Source organism: Rhinolophus hipposideros, assembly GCF_964194185.1.
Source record: "Rhinolophus hipposideros genome assembly, chromosome: 3".
NCBI lineage: Eukaryota > Metazoa > Chordata > Mammalia > Chiroptera > Rhinolophidae > Rhinolophus > Rhinolophus hipposideros.
In genome coordinates this window covers 19,138,885-19,163,417 of record NC_138049.1, presented here as the reverse complement: position 1 = coordinate 19,163,417, position 24,533 = coordinate 19,138,885, and the positions used below count along the sequence as shown (strand labels likewise).

Sequence of the window (24,533 nt, the reverse complement as noted above, 5' to 3'; positions counted from 1 at the left end):
CCTTCAGAGAAAACACTGCTATGGCCATAGAGGGTTATGTGCATATGCCATGCAAAATTCAACCAGAATTATGTTCGTGAGGACCAAAGAGGAAGAATCTATTCTAGCACCAATTTAGTTGTTGATGACTGTTTAGTGGTGCTCTTCTATATGTTTTCTTATCCGAAGGTTCAAACAGTTCTGTTTATCATAATGTAAAGAAATATTTTTGCTTATATAGTTACAGCCACTACTTGATTTTAGAATATTATAAAGAAATAAAATGTATGTGTTATACATTACAAAGTATTTGCATAGAATATCTGTGTGGGTTATATCATTAAAGAAATGTCCAGTTAAGAGCAAAATGCATATTAAAATATCAATTGTTCAATAGTTAAGCAAATAAATAAAAGTTTTCCTTTACTTGTGAACTTTTTTTGACCTGGGTAGTCTTTCTGGGTATACAGAAAGACTAACTGTTGATCAGGGAACCTCTGTGAGCTTTTGTAGCCACCTTCTGGAAGGTTCTTCTGTAAGTGTGCATTGTAGGCTTTTGATGGTGTTTTACTTAGAGAAAAAGATGTCGCGTTTTTATTCTAATCCCTGGCTTTTCTTAACCTTCTCCATTATGCTTGCATTGTTTGAAGGTACGTTTGTTTCAAGTCTTACAAGTGAATCCTTAAAATGTTTCTTCTGTTTTCCAACGTTAATTTAACTTCTTGCATACCTTGTTATGGCCCGTCTGTGCACATGACTGGCTTATGTTAAATGCTTGGAAGAGCATTGCTTTGTGTTTTTAGATGGATTGCATTCCCATAACTAATTATCAATAACCATTTTGTGCTGTTTAATGTTTGAAAGGCTTTCAGGGGACAGAGGTAAGCATTAGCTGGACAAGGCTTCCAGCTGTGCAGTGAGAGGAACCCTTTTTTCATGGAACTGTGATTTCTTTTGGCATTTGATGCTACATCAGGGTCGTGATCTGACAGCCTCTCATGCTGACATCTTGATTTTGAAACCAGTGCTTCATTGCACAGTGATCTATGAAGGAGCATGATTCATTAACTGCCTGTAATTCTAAATTTCCAGGGAAAAGCTTAGGCAAGGCTTTGCAGTGCAGACTTCTGAGTAATTTTAGGTTTCTTTCCCATGTTAAATTTTTTAGATAAAGAAATTAAACAAAATGATTACTACATTGCTTTCTAATTATTTATCTGATGTTTCCTGGCACTACAGTGGCTAATATGTCAGTCAATCAAGATGAACTTATTCATACATTCATTCATTCATTTATATAGCTGTCTATTTGTGTCTATCATCTATATCTATTTTACATTAGGCTCAGACACTGTGAAGGATACAGAAGAATTATTAAGATGATTTTCTGCCTTGAGGAGCTCTTGACATATTTGGCTAAATAAATTTGCCACCAAATGTTAAATAAAAAATAATGTATGCTGATTTCCATTTCTTGATCACTTTCTGGTTGTTGATTTTCTTCCTAGCCTTGGATGAAGCTCCTGTGTGGAAGGGTTTCCCACATATTGAAAGGTATATCCCATCGTGAATATATGATTACTTTTTGTGCTCTTAACCAAAGCTCTATGGAAATGCTAATAATTGTCACTGGGGCCAGCAATGTAGTTCTGTTTCCCTCCATCGGACATTGTGGCTGGGTTGGAAAAGGCATCACCTGATCTGATGTGAGGAGCCAGATTTATTGCATGCTTTTAGTATCCAAATTTCCCAATGTTGTGGAATGTTCTTGTGAAACTTAGAAAACTATTTATGGATCTTTGTGCACTTCTTTTTTTCTATGTCTCTTGAATATGGAAGGAAACAAGTAGGTCAGACTGCTTCAGGAAGTTGTGGCTTACCGTTGCCTTGTGATTTTAGGTGTGGTCCATTGATAATGATGTTTAGGACAAACGTTATACAGGACATTTGAGGCCACATTCTTCTTGGCAATACAGAGCAAAGACATGCCTTGCTCACTGTGTCATTGAGCTTTTTGAGAAGAATAACTGCCATACATCTATACAGCATAAGCTTAAAACTGTTGTTTTTAAAATATATTTCTTTAGATGTGTTACATGTATTTCAAGACCCTAAAATAGTGCAGTTCCGTCCTAAAGAATAGAACTATATTGCTCAGGAGATGATGTCAAAGAACCTTTCAGGAGAACTTTCCTTGTTCTTTTTCACTGAGTATTTCTATTTGAAACATCCCAACCTAAGATAATGAGATTGCTATTTTTCATGCATAATGTTGCCCAACCTAAGGACTGTGAGTCAGTATCTGGCTCTGTTCCCCTGCTCCCACATCAGTGTCTACTCTGCTCTCTCTGGGATGGGGGTGCTAGTGAAATGCAGAAGAATCAACAATCTCAGAGTTCTTGTGCAGTGGCTAAACCTAATTCTAGGTGTACCCAGATCGTATTCTGGAGGTTAACCTCATTTGGCTTTGTCATTAGGTTCAGGTACCAGAGACCAATGGCCTTGCAAATTTGGAGCTGACATTTTGCAGACTTTGTGTTCGTCTCTCCCGCTTCTCAAATCTGACCCTGTTAATGTTATGTTAGATATTGCAAATCTCCTCAGAAATGATAATACAGCAGTTTTGCCCCTTACCTTCTGAAAGTGATATTTTCCTACCATGCTGGTTGGATGAGTGGGAGACAAAAAGCCCTTCCATGTGTCCTTCTGGTTATTGTAGGTCTGCAGATGCTTGAAGAACTATCACTTAGATGATAGCCCCTAGGCCTTAGTTCTTAATGGAATACATGGGTTACTTGTCAGGAGTGACTTCCAAATTAATAAACTCATTCTGAGTATTCAAAGAATTTCTCTTAAAATTTTTATTGTGCTCATTTAGAATTAGGGAAACTTAGGAAGAGGGAGGCTTATAAAGGAAAACCAAAGATGAGAAGGGTAATAAACCTGTAGTGTTTTAAGAGTTTGTTTTCTCTCTACTAACTCAGATTTATTACCTGAAAATACATATTTTATTTATGCAGTTAAGTTGCCTTCATATTTATTACCAATCAATTTCATGGAGACTCACCTCACACCTTCATTATCCCCTCTGGTGTCTTTTTCTCTTTGTAAGTTCACACTTACTTGTTGAATGATAATGGCTATCACATTATAGGAGCTACAACTAGATTGTTTCCATTTTATTCGGAAGAAAAGATAATTGCCAAATTACAGATAATTGTGGTGATAACTTTATAATGGGAGAGTATTAAAAAATTGATAAGACCTTCTGTATTATAAATTTCTTATATTTATCTAACTACAAAAGGAAACCCTATTTTTGGAGAAACTTGGAAACTCAGAGTATAAAGAGAAAGGTAAAATAATCTTTGATCCTCTTATACAGAATTTACACTATTTTGATTTATTTTATATAGTCCTTTAATGTATGTTATGCAATGATGTACAAATCTGTATACTGATTTTAAAACCTCCTTTAAAATTAAATTAACACAATGATAAATAGTTTTGTATCCTCCATTTTAAACTTATATTATCATTAACGTATTATGATAGTTTTTACTTTTTTCCAGTTTTACTGAGAAATAATTGACATACCGCAGTGTATAAGTTTAAGGTATACAGCATGATGGTTTGATTTACAGATATTACGAAATGATTACCACTGTAGGTTCAGCTAACATTCATCTTCTCATATTGATACAATAAAAAGAAGACAGAAAGGGACAACAAATTTCTCTTTCTGATGTGAGTTCTTAGGATTTACTCTCTTAACAACTTTTGTGTATATCATATGGCAGTGCTAGCAACATCGTCACGTGGTGCATTACATCCCTAGTACTTACCTTATGACAGCTGGAAGTTTGTCCCTTTCACCACCTTCCTCCATTTCCCCACACACCCCCTTCGCCTCTGGTAACCACAAGTCTGATTTCTTTCTCTAAGAGTTTATTTGTTTGTTTGTTTTTAGATTCCACTTATAAGTGAGATCATACAGTATTTGTCTTTCTCTGACTTATTTCACTTGGCATAATACCGTCAAGGTCCATCCATGTTGTCACAAATGGTAGGATTTCCTCAATTTTTATGGCTGAATAATATCCCCATGTACGTGTATCCTACAATTTCTTTATCCATTCATCCACCAATGGACATTTAGGTTTATTCCCATGTGTTGGCTCTTATAAATAATGCTGCCATAAGCACAGTGGTAGAGATATCTTTTCAAATTAGTGTTTTTGTTTCCGTTGGATAGATTCCCAGAAGTAGAATTGCTTGATAATTTCCACTTTTTTACTTTACAAACAATTGATGTGATAAACGTATTTATACATAAATCTTCCTAGAATAGGTAATTTCAACAGTTTTAAGACTTTTGATGGAGATTGCCACAATGCTTCCTCAAAGTCTGAACCGATTTTTATTAGTAATTTATAATAATTCTTATTTTACTTAAATTGCACTAAAATTACTTTATAAAAATAAAAATATTTTCCTATTTAATAAGAGAAAATTATTTTGTCATCAGTTTTTCTTAATGAGGACAAGCATTTTTATGAAAATATTCTTTTAAAATTTAGAAATAGATTGGAAAGATGAACTATTACTGAGTTTCTTTAAATATAAAATAAAAATATGTAATATTTTATTTTAGCAACTTCTGTAAAACTATATTTTAAGGGGAGTTTTGTCAATGTGCAAAGGGGAGAAAGAATCTGTCTGGATTTTAAGTAAAGTTCAATGATTTGGCAATAATTGTATAAAATTAAAAATTTTTTCATTGAATCTGAAATACTAACATCTAGCCAGCTGATGCATGAAATTTACATTACAATACATTCTATTTTAAGAACTGGCGAATCAATGTATTGAACATTTGAACACTATTTTTTAAGTTTTTATTATATTTACTGAGGTGACATTGGTTAGTAAAATTATAGGTTTCAAGTGTGCGTTTCTATAATATATCATCTATATAATGCATTTTGTGTTCACCACCCAGAGTCACTTCTTCCATCACCATATATTTGACCCCATTTACCTTCTTTTGCCTCTTTCCCTCCCCCCTTACCCTCTGGTAGCCACTAAACTATTGTCTGTGTCTCTGATTTTTGTTTGTTTGTTTGTCTTGTCTGTTTATTGCTTTCAGTTTTATATCCTACATATGAGTGAAGTTATATGGTTCTTGACTTTTTCTGTCTGACTTATTTCACTTAGCATGATAATCTCAAAATCCATCCATGTTGCCGCAAATGGAAGTATTTCATCTTATGGCCTAGTAATATTTCATTGTATATATGTACCACATCTTTATCCAGTCACCTATTGAAGGACACTTTGGTTGTTTCCATGTTTTGGACCCTGTGAATAATGCTGCAGTGAACATAGGGGTACATACATGTTTTCATAGGGGATAAATGTTTTCAGGTTTTGGGGGTAGATACCTAGAAGAGAGATTGCTGGCTATTATTTATAATGTAAGAATTGTGGAAACACTGAATTTGTTACCACTTAAGGTGAAATTAACTATTTCACTTAAAAAAAGACACCTCATCTGTGGAATATAAAAAGTAAAGCTCTATCTAGCAATCTCAAGAAATATTGACACAAATATCTAATGTTTGCATTTTCTCTTTGCTGTTCCCTATTTTAGGATATCCAGGCGGAAATTGATGCTCACAATGATATATTTAAAAGTATTGATGGAAACAGGCAGAAGATGGTAAAAGCTCTGGGAAATTCTGAAGAGGCTACTATGCTTCAGCATCGACTGGATGATATGAACCAAAGATGGAACGACTTAAAAGCAAAATCTGCTAGCATCAGGTCAGAATAGTCAATATTTTATGATTCATGTATATTATAAAGAGAACAAGAAGCCTTACTACCATGCTACTTCCTCAGAAATACTTTAACATTTCAATGCAAAGACTGCTTATTTGAAGTTCTAGTTTTAGGCCCACTTATGTCCAGTGTTCTCTGCCAACTGTTTCTGATCTCAAATTTGCATATCATATTTTAAACCTAATAATCCTAATAACAAGAATGTTACCAACACCTGGTAATTACTGTTTGCCTTGAACAAGTACTATGTTAGGATCTATACAAACATGACTTTGTTTAGTACTCAAAAAACCCTAGTCAGGTAAATAGTAAAATCCTTTCTTAACCTGAGGAAACAGAGGCTACATGAATATAGGGCACTTGCCAACTTTTTGAGCTAAAACGTGCCACACCAGGATTTGAATCTAGATCTTTTGGACTCTTGCAATGAACAGATTTTTGCTTCATCATGCCATCTGTTAGCCAATTTGAAGATATATTTATAGAAATTAAATATTGCTGATGGACACTAATGTGGAACACTGATGAGTCATATAGGCATTTAGAGAGATTAAAGATGAATAAGGATAAATCTGGGGGCCAGAATGCTGACTAGGAAAGGACCTTGAAAAAATCCCTCTTGTGGCAATTATTAATGTACTGAAAAATGTACAACCTTAAACCAAATGATCTTAAATTTTACCCTTCATCTTTACTAATTACGTACTGGTCACTTAGATTCACTGAGCCTTCGTTTTGTCATTTACAAAATCAAAATATAAATGTTTAATCCATATGATTGCTGTGAAGATTGAATGGGATGATCTGATAGTTCCTTAATCTATGTAAAGGCCGTCCATTATAGCATCTAGTTGTTTTTGTTTTGTTTTGTTTTGTTTTGATTACCTAAAGGGACTCAGTGGATCTACTTCAAATGGTTTCTACATTTCATGGAATGACTTATAGAGAGTGGAAATCTTCAGTGATTATTTCTTGTGAATTGATTCTTTTTAATGTTTTCTGAAGAGATGTCCTGATAGGTTTTTATTCTTCTGGGGCTCATAGAGGGTTATTTGCACTTCTTTTTACACGTGAAGAAAGGGGTGATAATAACGTGACTATGGAAGCTTCTGTGTAAAGGCCGCATTGGAAATTATGTCAGCATCAGCCAACGACTCTTTTTTTTTTTTTTTTTAATAAGAGAGGAAATTATGGAGTATTATACAGTGAGGAAATATACTTGTTTAAGGCTGAATTTTTAACTGGCCAGAAGCCACTGGGGTGCACATTTCTGTGCCTCATAAATATAAATAAAGAAAAAGAAGTAAATGTTAGTACAGTGAAAACCATTCACTGAGGTTTCCAGCAAAACCAGCATCTAGTCTAATGAACTAAAAGCCAAGGGTCTGGCCCTGGTAAAGACTGCATGGGGTGCTGGAATTTTGCGTTTGGAAGATGAGTTCTTTCGGATAGAGTGTTTAATGAAGGCCTACGTCATAAACAGATCATTCCGAATGGAAAGCTATGGACACAAAAATCTTTGGCATTTCATGGATGTTAGTGCCTAAACTATTAAGTCACATTTTTTTTTCTAACCTGGAAAGAAATAACTCATAAACTACAACTGGAATATTATCTTACAAATAACTTAATGTTATTTTTAGAAGATGGGAGAATGAAATCTTTGCTGGTGGACTTCTGCGTCACAATAGATCATACATTCCTGTAAGATTGTTGTTATTGTGAAAATGAATTATTCGCTGAAAAGAAAATATAGCTTCATTACCCACCTCTGGAGAGTCAGGCATTTATTCAAGCATTTAATAAGGACTTCTGTGTTAAAGGCATTGCTAATCATAAATAAGAAATGGCCCCTGCCCCTAGGGGATTCACAGTGCGAAGAGGAGGGAGTGGTTACTTTCATTTCAGAAGTTCATCAAAGGCTTCATGAAAGAGGCAGTTCCTAAATTGAATATTGAAAGATATATAGTTATTCCCCAGATGGACTGGGTGAGGACTGGAGCAGGGCAGCCAAGAAGGAGGCTTGAAATAGCACAGTGTTTTCACGGGATAGTTAAGAAGTTCAGTCTGGCTGAGAACAGAATTTGCTGTTGCTGTGGAGGGGACAGTTTGTGTCTAGAGAAAAAGGCAGAGAGAGAGAGGTAAGACACAAATCCTGGGGTGCCTGTGTGTACTATGCTCCAGTCCACTGGTAATGGAATTTGAACACTTTTAGGTGACATGGTTAGTGACATCCCAACAAAGAGTATCCCTTTTTCCTGGCTGGATCCTGAACAAATACGAAACAAAGAGTATGACCAAGAGAGAAGAGCAGTGCCGTGTGAGTTACATACAGACGCCAGGTTGGAGGATGTAGCTTAAAGTGAGAGCTACGTGGGGCTATTAATTTAACCCCACATTTAGGCAGAATTACCAGCCGTCACTGGTCAAGGTGGCCTCTCACATGGGAAACCCTACATGGAAGAATAGAAAGAGCTGTCACCACAGGCCTGTTCTCAAAAGGCGAGGGTAGGCTGAGCTAAGCAAATCCAGTTATTCCCCAATTTTACCAATCTGATTCCTCAGGCCTCTTGGACAGGGAGGGAAAGAGTAAAGGGGAGGAGAAGAGGCCAGAGTGTGCTTCCTGAGAAAAATCCCTTCGTGAGGCCTAGGGGCAGGGAAGTGTTCTCATTAACAAATATGCAGAGGCAGCCTATCTCCCAGCCACCTTTTTCTTCAGTCCTTACTGAAAATGATGCCTGTAGAGCACACTGAATTTCTGCTCCTCTGCCCTTTCCTCTCATTCTTTTAAAGCACAGTCTCCCTTTACAACTGGCTTCTATGGTGAACACATTTTCCTGTGTCCTTAATATTTCTGTAAGCTCTTCTACCACTTTTTTTTTTTATAATTGAAAGCTGGCTTTCCCCTTGATTGCCTGCTTTGTTTAAAAGTGCTTAACAGAGTTTAATTTGCACATTTTCCTCACCTGGCAGCCAATGGGAATATTCTGCATATTTAACAACTGCTCTGGGTACCACACTGTCAGAATGCCAGCCATACACTTCCAGTATGGCACCCGCAGACATACCGGCTGAAAGGAACCTTGCCTCACAGGAATAACAGGAAAAGGTGGCAGCCTCTTCACTCTTTCTAAAGCATTGCCTCACCATCTGTCAAGAATTTCTCTTAGTTGTTAGTGAATGCATCCATTGTTCTACCCTCGCACCATCTTATTTCTGCTTCTTCCAGATCTGTAGGCACTCTTCTACTTGAATCATTGATTAGAGCACCTGACTTTTTTATTTTCTCTTTTCTTCAGCTATCATTCTTGATGTTGATATCCATACTGATAACTTTTTCTGTTTTGACTTCCAAATTTCATTTTACTTCATCTACAAAAGCTTTTATCTCTTTTCTGTTTCTAAGTCCAATGGATCTAGCCATACCTGTGACACAGTTAATGTCCCATGTCATTTTGGCAGCCCTGAGATGATCTCCAGAAGATCAAAGGCAGATTGTTCTATAAAGCCCACATTTTACTTTACTACATTCCATCTGGCCATGTACATCTGAATGCCACTGATTTTGCCATGTTTGATAGAGAACATGTTGTATCAAATCAGAATTGTTTACAACATCATCGATAAATCAACTTTCCTTCACATTCAAGTTATGGATCTTCGTTACACTATATACCAGGACCATCTCTATACTATTATCTAAGTTTATTGTTTTGTCCTGTGTATATAATTCGTTTACAATATTCTAACTAGATTGTTTAAAAATGCGCATCCTCTAATATCTTCAACTGTTGAATTCTTAGCTTTCTTTTCATTTTTACTCTTCTTCCTGAACCTGCCAATCTTCTCCTAATCTTTGGTTGCTTAAGCCCTTCTTCTTTTAAGACTCAGTCAACTCCTTTGCCAAGCTTGGATTCCTTCATGAGCCATTTCAATAACGTTGGGATCTTGCATTTCCTCTCCACCTTGAATTTCCTGTCTGCTTTTCCAACCTCTGACATGCTAATGACCACACTTTCTCTATTCCCTGCTCGTAATTCTGGGCTGTTTTGTGTTCCACTAGAAAGTAAAAAATGATATTTCTTTACTATAATTTGACCCTCTACTTAGCATTGGTATTATGATTCTAAATGGTTTTTTACCATATTCACCATGCTGCCTATTTTTAAAAGGTTTTGATTCCTTTTTAGCTCACAAACCTCTCCCCAAACTCCCTCTTGGCAGTTGGCCTTGCTTCATTTTTCAGAGAATGAGGCCATCTGATTAATGTCCCTTTTGTGTGTTCTGTGTTTCAAATTGTACTAAAGTTGATACTGTCATAGCAGAAGACATTTGCTCTAATTTATCATTATTTTTAGAAAAAGAGCATCTGCCAACGTTCATACTAACAGCTAATATTCACTGAACATGGACCTGCCAGACCTACAAATAAGCACTTTACAGGGATTACCTCCTTTAACCATGGTGTGTGGTTCAGTATCTTGGGTTCATATCTTAAATATTATTTTGCAATCTTTTTGGAAGACTGTGATTAAACTTTTGAAATATTAAAATCCAAGGTGCCAAATATTCTTTTGCAATCCCAAAGCAATACATACAATTGTTTATTAAACTTAGAAAAACATAAGAGAAGATAACTAATGCTTTGAAACTTCAGCTAGAATATAGTCTCTTAGGAACTTTAACAGTATTTTTACCTCCCTGGAAAAATGTGAATTGGAAATATACTAACAAATTCAGTAATGAGGATCACATGGTTTAAATTTTTATATGACATTTATTTAATTTTGGATTATGTTAATTAAATATCCACTTATCAGCTTAGTAATGTTGAATATAGGTCCTTATTAACATATGGTTTCAAAGACCAGTGAAATTGTCAAATCTAATGAAAACAGGGTTCAAAGATAAAATTCTATCTTCCCATTTTTTTATGAGCCACTTAAAAATTCAGGAGACCTTTAAAAAGCCGTTAGAGATTAACCTTTAACATCATCATTACATCTAATGTTATCACATTTTACAATGTCACTGACACCACTTTTAACCTTAGGTAGTTGATTTTGCTAACCAGGTTGTAAAACTACTAAAATTTCCTTTCCCCAAATCTAATAGACAAAGATTCTGCTGCCGTCCTTTTTCTTTTTTCCTCTGGTTCAGTGCTTTCCAATGCAACATTCTGCAATGATGGAAATGTTCTACTATGTCGGCACTGTTCAGTATGATAGCCACAAGCCATATATGGCATGTTGAGCACTTGAAATGCAGCCAGTGTAACTGATGAACTGAATTTCAGATTTTATTTATTTTCATTAACTTGAATTTAGATTGAAATCACTGCATGTTACTGGTGGCTGCCATATTGGAAGCCCAGCTTTGGTGTTCTTTCAGCACAAACTGAATCCTGAGGACTTCACATTATTCTCCTAGTGGGTCTCAATTCTCATTCTGGGAGCATGAATAATCCCCTTTTCAGATTGCTGGTTATTTGTGCACTAACAAATGTCTTTTCTTTCATTGTAACTCAATTTGTAATCTATAGGTGTTAATAAACTAAAAGAAAATTACATTTGTCATAAGAATGCCAAATTGGACATTTAATTCTGTGCAGTCCTGACACAATAGGGGACAAGATGTCTTTGCTTGTCTTAATTTGGGTCATGATTTTCTTTGGGAGACTAACTTTCCAAATGTGTCTTTACTTGCCTGCAAACATATCTGGGCAGTTTCTGTCTGCCCTCTTAAGTGCTGTCCGGGATGAAAGCAATGTAGTGGAAAGAGCTTGGACTTTTGTTTGGATTCCCAATTCTCACCATGGCTTCCTGAGCAACTTCCTCCTGCTCTGGGCCATAGTTCCCTCCTAGAGTTATTATTAGGTTTCCTGTTTCAGAATACATTTGGTTTACTTGTCTTACACCTAACTTGACCCTAGAACTTTCTACCTAGTGCCAGATATCAAAGCGGGTGTTCCATAAATGTTTCTTTGTATTGAATAAATGAAAAACTGTATTTTATTTTAACAAATGTTCCACCTTACCACTGACACTGCTTCCTCTCTTTTTCATATCTGTACAATGGGAGAAGGACTAAAAAAATATTGGAAGAAACACTGAAAGGTAGAGGCTTCTGGTGATTTAAAATAAATATTAATGTGCAGCTTCTTCAGTAGTTCCTTTTCTACTATATTTAAATGATGGGGCATCATTTTTAGGGATCTTTACCTTCTAACCAGTTTTTGCATATTGTTATAAATAATATGTCACTTAAAAATGTTCATGCAGTTGTAAAATAAATGATTCAATCTAAAATGAGGTCATTTTTATAGAGCATAGTGGGTAGTAGACATCAGTCTAGGTTAATAATACATTTAATGAAAGTATTATTTTGCCCACGTCAAGTACCCAAAGAATGACTTGACGTGGAAGCAGGTTAGAGTTAGGGTAGTAATAAGTCAATTACCAAAATATGAGTGCCCACAGGTATGTCAAATACAGAAATGTTTTAAGATTCTGAAAACATGATTGATGACTAGTTATAAAGTCTTGGGGAAATGTAAGCTTTAAAATGTTTAGAGTAAAATTGAGACAGTACAGCTAATACCGTACAAAAATTTAAAGTTTCTTCTTGCAAAGTGTTCAACCCATTACTGAAGAAAAGGCTTTCATCTTGAAAGATGAAAGAATTAAATTTCAACTAGAACACTGAAAGCTACTACGGAAGCATGCATTTATTTGGGCATATGGTAGTAATCCACTAACCACATAGTTGTAATCTATTGGAGAATAACCAGAACAGAGTTTCCAGGCAAAGGTTTTGCCAGATCAGCTTGCTTTTTACAATGGAAAAAGAAACATGCAGAGAAGCACATATACAAATGTTATCTTTTTTATTTCAAAGTCACTTCAGTATATCTCTTCAAAAAGTATTGCCTTCATCTTTATAAATAGTCCTTTACTTGCTGAATGCCGTAGATTCGATGATCAATTTCATTATCTCCGTGCAGTCAAAAGAGTTAATTGCATTGAAAAAGACATTTGCATGCTCTTTAATACAATGAGTATGTAACTGGATTTCAAAAGAATGTCTAGTTTTGTTATTGATTAAAGAGGTAAACTACAGACATTGAAGATGCGGGATCAACTAATCAAAAATAAGAGGTCAAAGTGCATTTAAGTGTTTTGAACACAAAGATACTCAAGCACTTCTTGATGGACTAAGGACCTCTGATTTGTAGCTTTTTGTTTGTTTGTTTTTACCTTTAAAAGTACCAGAAAGGTTTTTGCAACAGGTCAGTCAGATATACTTACAGCACAATCATTTGTAACTGGCACCTAGAGTTTTCATTTAATATTATATAATTGAAAGTATTTAGTTCTGCTCTATGACAAGTAAAATAATTGTTTATCGGGGGTAGGTAATTATATATTTGGCCTAAAATTAATCAATACGAAAACATAAAAGCTGGCAATCCAGCAGAATATGAATGTCATTAAGGAACAATTTAGTACAGCACAGGGAATATAGTCAATAATGTTGTAATAACTATATGGGGTATCACATGGGTACTAGACCTGCTGGGGTGATCACTTTGTAAGGCATATAAATGTCTAATCACTGTTGTACACCTGAAACTAATACAACATTTGGTGTCAACTAGAATTGGAAAATAATTTTAAAAGACAACTATAAAAAAGAGGCAACTCAAAAACAAGAATAACTTTGTAAATTGAGGTCAATTATAGCACCTGTAGAGTGAATAGAAAGATTATAAATGCAAGAGAAGAAAATACTATTTTTGATAATATGGTTCTCCAAGAATGATAAAATACCTCAAACTTCTTTCTTTATCTACAAATTACTTTTTATTTCATACCTAATTTTTTTGAGTAAGACATGAGTAAGATTTTAGTTTGTTTTCTATTAGCTAGCTGACAGTGGAACTAGCAATAGATTGCAGGACAGTTGGCCTTTTGTATGTGCCTGAATGCTAGTTCATAGAATTTTAGAGGTATATAGAACTTCAGTTTTTTTTATTTTAGTCAAGAATATTGGCTGATAGACTTTATGAATTAGAGACAAACTAGAAATCAATGATTTATAGTTGTTCTTCTGAAAATATTGTGAACTTTTAAACAAAGATTAGATATTGTTGAATGTCAATTGCTGGGAGTACCAGCTAATGTGATCAATGGGGAAATACGTGTTTGAATTATCTAGAGCAGAGCTATCCGCTTTGTGACAGAGGCTCAGGTAGACCAGTTGTCCAAAAAGGAAGTGGCTGTGCCTGGTATCACTCAGTAAAACAGCAAATTTGTGGAAGTGGGGATCCTAATGCCAACGACTGGGTGAGAGTTATTTGAGAGGATATGAAACCATTTCTTGCATCTGAAGTTACCCCAGATCTTTCCTCAGCATAAGTCTTTAGTCTTTGGAAGCTGTTGTGTAACAAGGCTGATGTTTGTCTCTATCAGCCTTGCCCCTTTCTATCTGAAAGGTTAAGGTAATTCCATTTACACAGGTCAGTGCTTAAGTCCACATTCACAGTCTGTCCACTGGGATGGAGCAGGATTGAGGAAACCCTGATTCCTAGAGTCTCTTCAGGTGTTTCTGACAGATCTATCTTTTCAAATACACCTCACGTTTTTTGAGAACGGATAGTGGGCTTTCTCCAAAACTCTAACAAGAACAACTAGCTTTTGTTTACATTTCTATTCTCAAGGGCTTTTACTCCTATTGGAACCTTCATCACCTCAAAATATGTTTCCTAAACATGGTTTCCTGATTATGAAGTTCATAGTTTTAGAATCTGAAGGGTCTTCTAATAAAACCAGAAATTATTATTAAAACAAAGACTCACCCCACCTTTAAATCAGAGTATAAAGTACTGTAAGCAATGATTTTTGCTCAGTTTTTTATTTGCAGTGGACATTTTTCACTAGACATCACTCAGCCTTAAGATAAATAGTGTTCTGTCCAAGCATTGCCTTATTATTTTCCAACTTTTTGAGGTAAATGTTGGTGATGTTCTGCTTTCAGTAATTTATTTGGTTAAAAGAGAAATCAAGACATTTGTAATTTCCTTTCCTAAAAAGTTAATTAGCCTTTTTTGAAAAGAAAAATAATATGGACCTGTTGTAAATATTCAATTAGCACAGAAATTATGTGTTTACTATGTTCTCAGCAGTAACCACAGCTGGTATATATTTTTCTAAACATTGTATATACATATAATTTCTTTATTCTTTCTATCCCTCTCTTCATGTATATAGATGAAATGAGAAAAACATTATTTTGAGTGTGCATATATGCTAGACATAAACTACTGAAACTTGTTTTTACAATTTTACATTATATCTTGGACATTCTTCTTGAAAGCCTCATATTTATGCCTTTGTGATGTGGAGGTGTACGTTTTAAATTTTGATAGTTATTATCAACATATCATTTGAATTCAAAATAACTTTTTTCATGGGGAAAATTATATATATATGTGTGTATGTCTATATATATATCTGTATGTATATATAGACATACACACATTACATATATATGTGTGTGTCTATATATGCACATATGCATATATGTGTGTATATATATCTATATATATCTATATCTAATCTCTCTATATATAATTTATTATTATTATACAAAGAATCAGCCTCTTTCTTCGATGTTAACATTAGTTGGTCATACAATATTATTGGGCTAAAGGAAAGTATATAATTTTTCTGGGTGTAATTCAAACTTCTAAATGTGGTCAGCATTATATCTCAACAGGGCCCATTTGGAGGCCAGTGCCGAGAAGTGGAACAGGTTGCTGATGTCCTTAGAAGAACTGATCAAATGGCTGAATATGAAAGATGAAGAGCTTAAAAAACAAATGCCTATTGGAGGGGATGTTCCAGCCTTACAGCTCCAATATGATCATTGTAAAGTAAGTTGACAACATATGGTGGGTACCTCTTTAAATTAATTTTGAATTTTGGTGAGGGAAATACTCAGAATTCCCAATAAATATCTGAGTTGAACCAATTATCACAGGTTTTTTCCCCTCTGCTTCTAATTGTCAGTATTTAGGCTTTTACTTTAAATTGAATCCATTGCTTCCATTTGTTTCAAATTAACTTTTCACGTTTAACTATTTTTTTTCAAACATTACAGATATCTCAAGTATAATATTACATTTAGCTAATCATGAACTTTAACTTTCGAACAGGTTTTAAGACATTAACATATTGGGGAAATTTTTTTTACTGCAAGTTAATCTTAAATTCAGAAGTCATAGATTCATAAAGAATTAAACTCTTGTTAATAATAAATGAAAGGGAAAAAAGTAAGGATTTGTATGAGTAAGAAAATTGTACAATAGACTTAAATCTTACAGCAAATGAAGACCATAGTAGTTAAGATCATTTTATATTTTTTTCTGAACTTAGGCCTTTTTTGGAGTTATATTGTTATTCTGTTCAAATTTCTGTCTGCATGCAAATTTGTACTTTTATTCTGATAGGCAGATATGCTGAAATGTTTCCAACTGACTGTAATTCTTAGATCCTATGTTATTTAAATTATTCACCTTATTAACTTTCTATTAATTTATTTAATATTCCTTCATACACATTTTCTTGTATGTTACATACTAACTTGTTTTATTATATATTTTTTCTCTTCAAGTTCTCATTCTAAATCTGTACATGCCAATGTGATGTTAGAATTCTGTTCCCATTTGAAAAATGACAAACACGAACACATGCATCTTCTAAAGGAAAGTGTCACCTATGTAATAAGTTGCTTCAATGCAAAATAATAAGACCTTGACATTTATTTTATTTTGAACCTTTGTGACTACTTTATTCAAATTACCATTTGGGTAAATTTCCTTTTTCTACTTAAAAAGAGAATATGGTGAAACAATATCTCTAAAATGAGGAAAAGGAAGACACTATTGGTGTACAAAATTAATAATAATAATGAATGATAATAATAATAAAATTATTATTATTTAGAAAATTACACTTCATATAAATTACACTTCATATAAATTCATATAAATATAAAAACACTTCATAAATTACACGTATATAGAAAATTACACTTCATACTTTTTAAAACTTTAATAAATTAGTTATTCACATATACTTTTTGTGGATTTAGATGTGAGTGACAAAACAGAGTAATGCAAAGTTTTCTAAGCGCTCCGTAAGGAATAAAATCTGCTTGTGACTGTGTACTAGTATTTTTTGGAAAACTGAAATCTTGAGGTATGAAATAATCGTCCAAGTCTCGCCTTAGCAAATAAAGTGCATATAAGCATTTCCAATAAGTCCTGCCTATTTTCTAATCCCTCCCTCACAGCAAGGCCCCTTGTGTTTCAGTTTATCTTAGAGCACTTTATGCAGTTGTTTTTCAACCCTTTAGACCCAGTCATTCAGATAATAAAGATAATACTGAGAGTGATGCAAGTATTTACTGAGTGCCTAATATTCACCAAGCACTATTCTAGGCAGTAGTGAATCAAAAATGAACAAGAAAAGGTTTTGCCTGCTTCTGAGTATTAAGAGACAGACACTAGATAAGCAATAAATATATACTATGTCCCATGGTAATAAGTTCGATGAAAAAAAATAAAACAAGATCAAGGAGAGAACAGCAGAGGTGCTATTTTAAGTCAGGATAGTATCATAAAGAGGTGATTTTTGAACAGAGACCCGAAGTAAGTGAGGCAGTAAGCAGTGCTACTCTGTGGAGGAAAAAGTCTTAGGGAAAAGGGGACAGAAAGACACGGGCCATAAAGGCTGTAATGTTCTGGGCATATTTGAGGAATACCATGGATACCAGCATGGTTGAAGCTGTTTAGCCAAATAGAGACAGGGGTAGGAGATGAGGTCAAGGTGGGGGAGGGGGTAAAGGGTTCCGATCACATAGGTCCTTGAAAGCTTTGTAAGGGCTTTGGCTTTCACTCTGAATGAGATGGGAAGCCACGCAAAGTTCTGATAATTATAGTGCTGTGATCTACTTATGTAATAATTACTCATTAAATTATGCAGAAGAGAATATAGAGAAGTTCAGGAATATATTTCAATAATCCAGGAGGGGGGTGGTGGTGACTTAGACAAGGGTATATAACAGTGAAGATAGTGAGAAATAACTGGATTCTGAATATATTTTGAAAGAACCAACAGGATTTTCTGAAGTATTGGATATGTGGGTTTTGAGAGAAAGAGAAGAGTCATGGTGAGGAGTCAAAGGTTTTTGGACAAAGTAAATGCAAGCATAGAAGTGCCATTCAAAGAGCGGGACAAAGTGTTAGATGAGCAGTCTAGGGAGCAAATTCAAGAGTTTATTTTTTGACATTTTAAGCTTACGTTGTTTGTTAGGCATGTGAATATATAGGTCTGAAGTTGGGGGAAAGGTCAGGACTAGATCAAATTTAGGAGCATATATATTAGTCATAGAATTGGATGAGATTATTTAGGGAGTCAAGAATTCCAAGACATGAGCCCTCGGGCACTCTAGCTTTAAAGGTTGGAAAGATGAGACTGAGAAGGCAAAGCCAAAATGGTAGAAGAATCAAGAGAGAATAGAGGCTAGGACACCAAAGAAATAAAGTGTTTCATGAAGGAGGGTACAATCACAAGGATCGAATATCGCTGAGGTCGAATATCGCTAAGTATCGAATATCGCTGAGGATAAGATGAGGTCAGAAAATTGACCATCTAAAGACAGCTGTTGACCTTGACAAGAGTCGTCTCAGTGGCATCGTAAAGATGGAAGCCTAATGGGAGTAGATTCAAGAAAGAGTATGAGTGGAAGTATAGTGAACTCTTTCAAGGATTTTTACAACAAAGGAAACAGAATTGAGACAGGAGCTGGTGGGAGAATGTAGGGTTGAATCCAGTAGTCTCCCCTTATCCATGGTGGATACATCCCAAGATCCCCTTTGGAGACCTGAAATCAGGGATAGTGGCAAACTCTATATATGCTATGCTTTTTCCTGTATACATATATGTCTAATAAAGTTTAATTTATAAATAGACAAAGTAAGAGACTTAACAATAGTAAAATAGAACAATTATAACAATATACTGTAATAGAAGTTGTGTGAATGTGGCCTCTCTCTCAATTTTCCTGTACTATACTCACCCTTCTTCTTGTGATGATGTGTGATGATAAAATGCGTTATTAAGTCAAAAACTTTTACCTTTTCACTTAAAGGAAGCACTTTATGGCTCCTCTTTGACATATTCGAATTGCCAGCACCACTATTCTTCTGCTTTGGGGCCATTATTAAGTGAAATAAGAGTACTTGAATGCAATTACTGGGATGCCATGACAGCCGATCTGCTAACTGAGATGGCTACTAAGTGACTAATATGCAGGTGGCATTTACAGTGTGGATACACTGGACGAAGAGATGATTCACGTCCTGTGGGACAAAGTGGGATGGTGTGAGATTTCATCACACTATTCAGAATAGTGTGCAATTTAAGACTTATGAATTGTTTTTATCTGGAATATTCCATTTAATATTTTCAAATTGCTGTTGGCTGCCGGTAACTGAAACAACAGAAAGTGATACCATGGATGGGGGGGAACTACTGTAATGGTTTTCTAAAGATGGGAACTAATTCAACATTTTTCTATGCTGATAGGAATGATCCTGTAAAGTAGAAATTCAGCGATGCAAAAGGGAGGGTACATCTAGGAATGGTGGCAGGTGGGAGCCAGTGTATAAGAGGAGCCCTTGGTCTTAGGTAGAAGGGAAAAAAGTTCATCCACTTTCACAGGAAGGAAAGTGGACTATATGGGTATAGATGAAGGTAGTTGGTAGATTTCGGTGTGGGAACATATACATGTCCTTTTAATTACCTCTATTTTCTCAGTGACATAAGAAGCAAAGCCATCAACTGAATATCAGAAGAAAGAAGATTTAGAGACCCGAGGAGAGAGGAAGTAGGAAATGTAGTCTAGAAGTGGGGAGTTAATACACTAGAAATGTACAAAATCAGAGGGTGGCATGTAGGGCCCATGTGAGGTCAGTGCTCATGAATTTAAAGTAAGAACAACCAATGTGCATGTTTTTCTTCATTCACGTTTAGTTGCTTCAGTGCAGGTGAGGATTACTCGAAGAACTGAATTTACCTAAGCCCATGTGATGGAAGAAGAAAAGGGCAAGGGAGTTATATAAATATAAGGGAGTTCTGGTAATGATTGCACTGGACTTGAAGCTGGATGAGGGAAGATGTGAGGATATGAGAGAGGTGAGGGACATTAAAATGGTGTTTGAAGTCAGTCAGTTGGACACTTCAGTGGGCTGAGGAATTGTTCACATTTGGAAACTGAGGGGAGCGTAGCACATTCAGTAGAGAAAGCAGGTGGTAGTCACAGAAGGGATGCTAGAAATCAAGTTTATGGAGTGGTGCATTAAATTATCATTAATGGTGATATCTGGTGTCTTTTTGTGAAAATGAGCTATACAGGCAGGGTAGAGAACACAGGTCAAGATGCTGAGACGCTGGGGTAATGGAGGGGTCACTTATATGGATAATAAAAGTACTGTGATCGTGAGATAGAGCCTGTTGTCAAAATGAGGATTATAAGAAGGAAGGGTGATAGTATTGGTTGGGATTCTAACATAAAAATATTTTCACGTTCCTTTTAATCTTTGAGTCTTAACACTACTCAAAATACCCTTGTTTGGAGATGGGGGGAAGGCATAGTATAGGTGGGTATAGTTTAGCCCTGCTTTCTAAGTTTCCTGGTATCTGCTTCTACACTTTTCTCAGGTTACTTACTGTTACCTCTTTTTCATAATTGTCATCACTTAGCACGTGGTGCATGATTCAAACCATAATACTGCGGAAGGATGTTCCTTATCAATAAGTCAAGAGATTCAACAGTCTGTACTTCTTTAACTTTGTGAGTTACGTATTAGCTGGTTTATATGAATAACACTGAGTTTCTGAGTATGAGGCTGGGTTGCTTCTCATCTCATTGTTATGTCCTTACTGGAAACGATTCTTTGTAGAGGTTCATGTTATTATGTTGGTGCAAAAGTTATTGGTGTTTAAAAAGTTAAAGATAATTGTAAAAACGGCAATTATTTTTGCACCAAGCTAATAATTCTCGATTCTAGAATATGATACTTTATTTTAGTCAATCATAGTCTGCCTTCTAATTTATCAAGATCTCAAACTATGGGCTTTCTTAATATTATTTATATTAATTATAAATTATATTTATATAATTATATTTATATTTATATATTTCAATATATATTTATAATTATATATTTATAATTATATATTTATATAATTATATTTATATAATTATAATTATATTCAATTGATATTGTAATTAATTAAATTAATTATATTGATTGATATATATTACTGATGTGTTGACAAAAGCTTTATATTTAACTCTGAGAAGTAAGCAGGCTAAGATGCTAAGAGAAATAAATATGGAATAGATTTTAGAGTAAAGTTCCTGGAGATATGTATGAATTTGCTAGGGCCACCATAACAAAGCATCATTGGGTGTCTTAAAAGCAAGATTGGGTGACTTAAACAACAGAAATTCATTTTCTCACAATTCTGGAGGTTAGAAGTTGGAGGTCGGTGTATCAGCACGATTGGTTTCTTCCGAGGCCTCCTCTCTCATTGGCTTAGAGACTGTTATCTTCTCCTTCTGTGCCTTCACTTGGTCTTCCATCTGTCAGTATCTGTCTCAAATATGATCAAAATTCCCTTTTATAAGGACACCAGTCATTGGATTAGGGTCCACTTTAATATCCTCATTTAAACTTAATCATTTTCTTAAAGACCCTGTCTCCAAATACAGTCTTACTCTGCCCAGCAACCTTCATTTTCAGTTGTCAAGAATAGTATTTCTAATTTATATAAATTATTACAATTAGGGTGAATCACTATATATTAGTATAATTAGGGCACTATTTAAAGATGTGACAACTACCTCTAATTGTAGTTAACCTTTCTTACTGAACTTCTCCAGCCATAATCAGTGAACAGTCTCACTGGAGCTGACTCTCAGCCTTGCCAATATTCTAACTTAAACATTATTTTCTAATTTATCCTCAATCTTTTCTTAAAATCAAAATCTCTAATGGGTGTACTGTTGTTTACTCTGTCAGGGCAGCTTTTTCTTTCCTATGTCTTTAGAGATTTTTCCCCCCCTTTCAGATTCTTTTTTTTTCTTATCAAGGGAAGTCTTTATTTAGTGTGTATGTGTATGTGCAATTTAGAATTATCAATTATTAGAACTGAAAGAGACTCAAGGAATAATTTAGTCCAATCCCCATCTTTATAGTGGAAGGAAATGAGAAGCAGAGTATAGTTTAATGAAATCTGAGTTTTCATCTGTCCTTGCCTCTCTCACTTCCAACAAATACTTACTGTTTACCTCCTCTGTGTCTGGCAAATTCTAGGACTCCAGAAAGACCCTGGTACAGAAAACAGACACAGCCCCTTCTGCATGAAACTTCCAGTCAAGGGAGAGCCTGTGTTTGCCCATCTCAAACTTACAGTTCCTATTTCTTCTCTGTGCCGTGAGAAATCCTTTCCCACCAGGACTGTGGCTGAGCTGTGAACTGAGAGCATTGCTATCCCAAACCTATGGTTGTCTGCCTAACCATCCATTTCACTAACCCCCGATTTTGGTCCCTTGGTTAAAGTTCAAGCATGCTTTCAGTTCATGTACACATTTATTTCCAATTACAGAATTCTTTTCAATTATAGCATGAGGTGGCTTTAAACAGAACATGAAATAATTTAAAACTAATTTTTCACAGATATGTTTAGAATTAAATTTAGACGCCCTTTATTTTAGCTTTGTCTATTATTACAAACTCTAATTTTTTTCTGACACTTTGCTATTTTAAGTATTTAATTGTCATAACAAAGTTAAAAAGATCTTTTTAACTCCAAAGAAGTCTTGCCTTACAGCTTAAAGTACATAGCTAGAATCAATCAAAATCAACCATACATGGCTTGATACTAACATTAGACAAGATATATTATTCCCTAAAATTTTTTCATAGAGCAAGAGGGACCTTATATTTAATTTCTAAATCATTCTCTCATCTTACAGGTAGCTGTCTGAATTACTTTATTTTGAGCAACACAATACTATTTAGGGAAGTCAAGTTAATTTGATATGATCTCTCAATGTTAAACTAAAGCATTTAGAAATTACCAGATGAAAGTTTTTTAAGGAGACAAAAGCATTTAATACTGATTTGTTAAATATTTCAGGCGATATGATCTCATAAATGCAAGCCTTAAATGTTGTACACAAGTCTTTAAAGATCAATTTACAAAGCAGTATGTCCTTCTGTTGTTGACAAGAGAAATACACATCCATAAGAGGCATCTGCAAGACACCTGTGCTGATGGGACATGAATAAGCACTTAAGTTTTGCATTAAAATTCCATGACATCGTTATATATAAAGTAAAAACACCATAGGTAGATGTGGGTTACTCCATGCTAGAAAACCATTAAGTGAATCAAAAGTTGCTTCTAGGATGTAAACTCGGATGTCAAAGAATTTACAAAGAGTTAGGTGATGAATTTAAATAAAATAATTATAAGTAGACATCTGACTAACCTGTATCCTCAACACTGTATATATTCAAGTTGTCTGAGACTTTTTTGGGCTCTTCTCATTTGGCTAGGGGTGAATTATCCTCCATTCTGAGGCACCTGATTTGGGGCCTTTCTATACAAAGTTATTGAACTTCGCACATGACCTTAGATAGACCTGGATTCAATTCCCACCTCCTGCACTCACTAACTCTATGATCTAGACTTTGGGTCATGTTGGCCAATCTCTTCAGGCCTGTTTCTGACCATCAGTATATAAACCACTTAGCATAGTACATATAGTTAAGTCCTCAATAGCAATAGCTGTTAGAGTTATTTGTTAAACTAGGACTTATGTTTTCTAGTATTTTTTGCATTTTAGTTGCTTCATGTTTGCATTTTTTATTTTTTTCATAGATTCATTATGTTTGGGCACTATCTGTTTTGATATCATAACTTACATTTATTATTTTAGCCTGTTGGTAGCTTAAAAGATAACTCAGACTACTCAGGAAATGGGATGAAGTCACTGGAGCGACAGTATTTTTGAGAATTTATAGAGGGTAAGATATGAGTCTAGAGACTGGTAGATGATTTATTTCTTTTCTTAATAAAAGAAAACAGCTTATCATAGAAAAACCAAGCCCATAAAACATATCTGCATGCTGTGCCTTTAGTTTATAAGTAAAGAACATAATTAATATGCATTATCTTACATTTGCATTTGCATGACTTTATGCTGGGTCTAGGCTTTTTGCACCATCACAGATAACTACAGTAAAATATTTTGGTGTCTCAGATTAATTTGTGCAGTCACCTCGGGTACTTAGGAGAATTCATATATTCTCAAAAAGTCTTCTGATTCCCACGTACATTTCTATATTCTAGTCCTTTATATGTGAGTCAGTGATTTGATGACCCTTTTCCATAACCATTATTTGATAATGGCAGTGCCAATTACTTCATCAGCCAGCCAGCCAGCCAGCCAGCCACCGACACTTCAGCGAATGCCTTATATGTTGAAATTGATGCTGAATATACAAAGGGTAATAAGGCACTGCCTCTGTACTTCAGTGACATATTTTAATAATTTCTTTACCTAAATGC

General features: G+C 34.9%; 1 protein-coding gene across 4 annotated transcripts in view; it reads left to right on the top strand.

The window, feature by feature from the left end:
- UTRN (utrophin) overlaps positions 1–24,533 on the top strand; it is a 461,045-nt gene that overhangs the window by 308,441 nt on the left and 128,071 nt on the right. For all 4 annotated transcript variants that reach the window (XM_081037226.1, XM_081037224.1, XM_081037225.1 and 1 more), the window contains 2 exons: positions 5,633–5,805; positions 15,601–15,757. In XM_081037226.1, the coding sequence (XP_080893352.1) occupies positions 5,633–5,805; positions 15,601–15,757 (330 nt within the window). The remainder of the gene's footprint in view (positions 1–5,632; positions 5,806–15,600; positions 15,758–24,533) is intronic.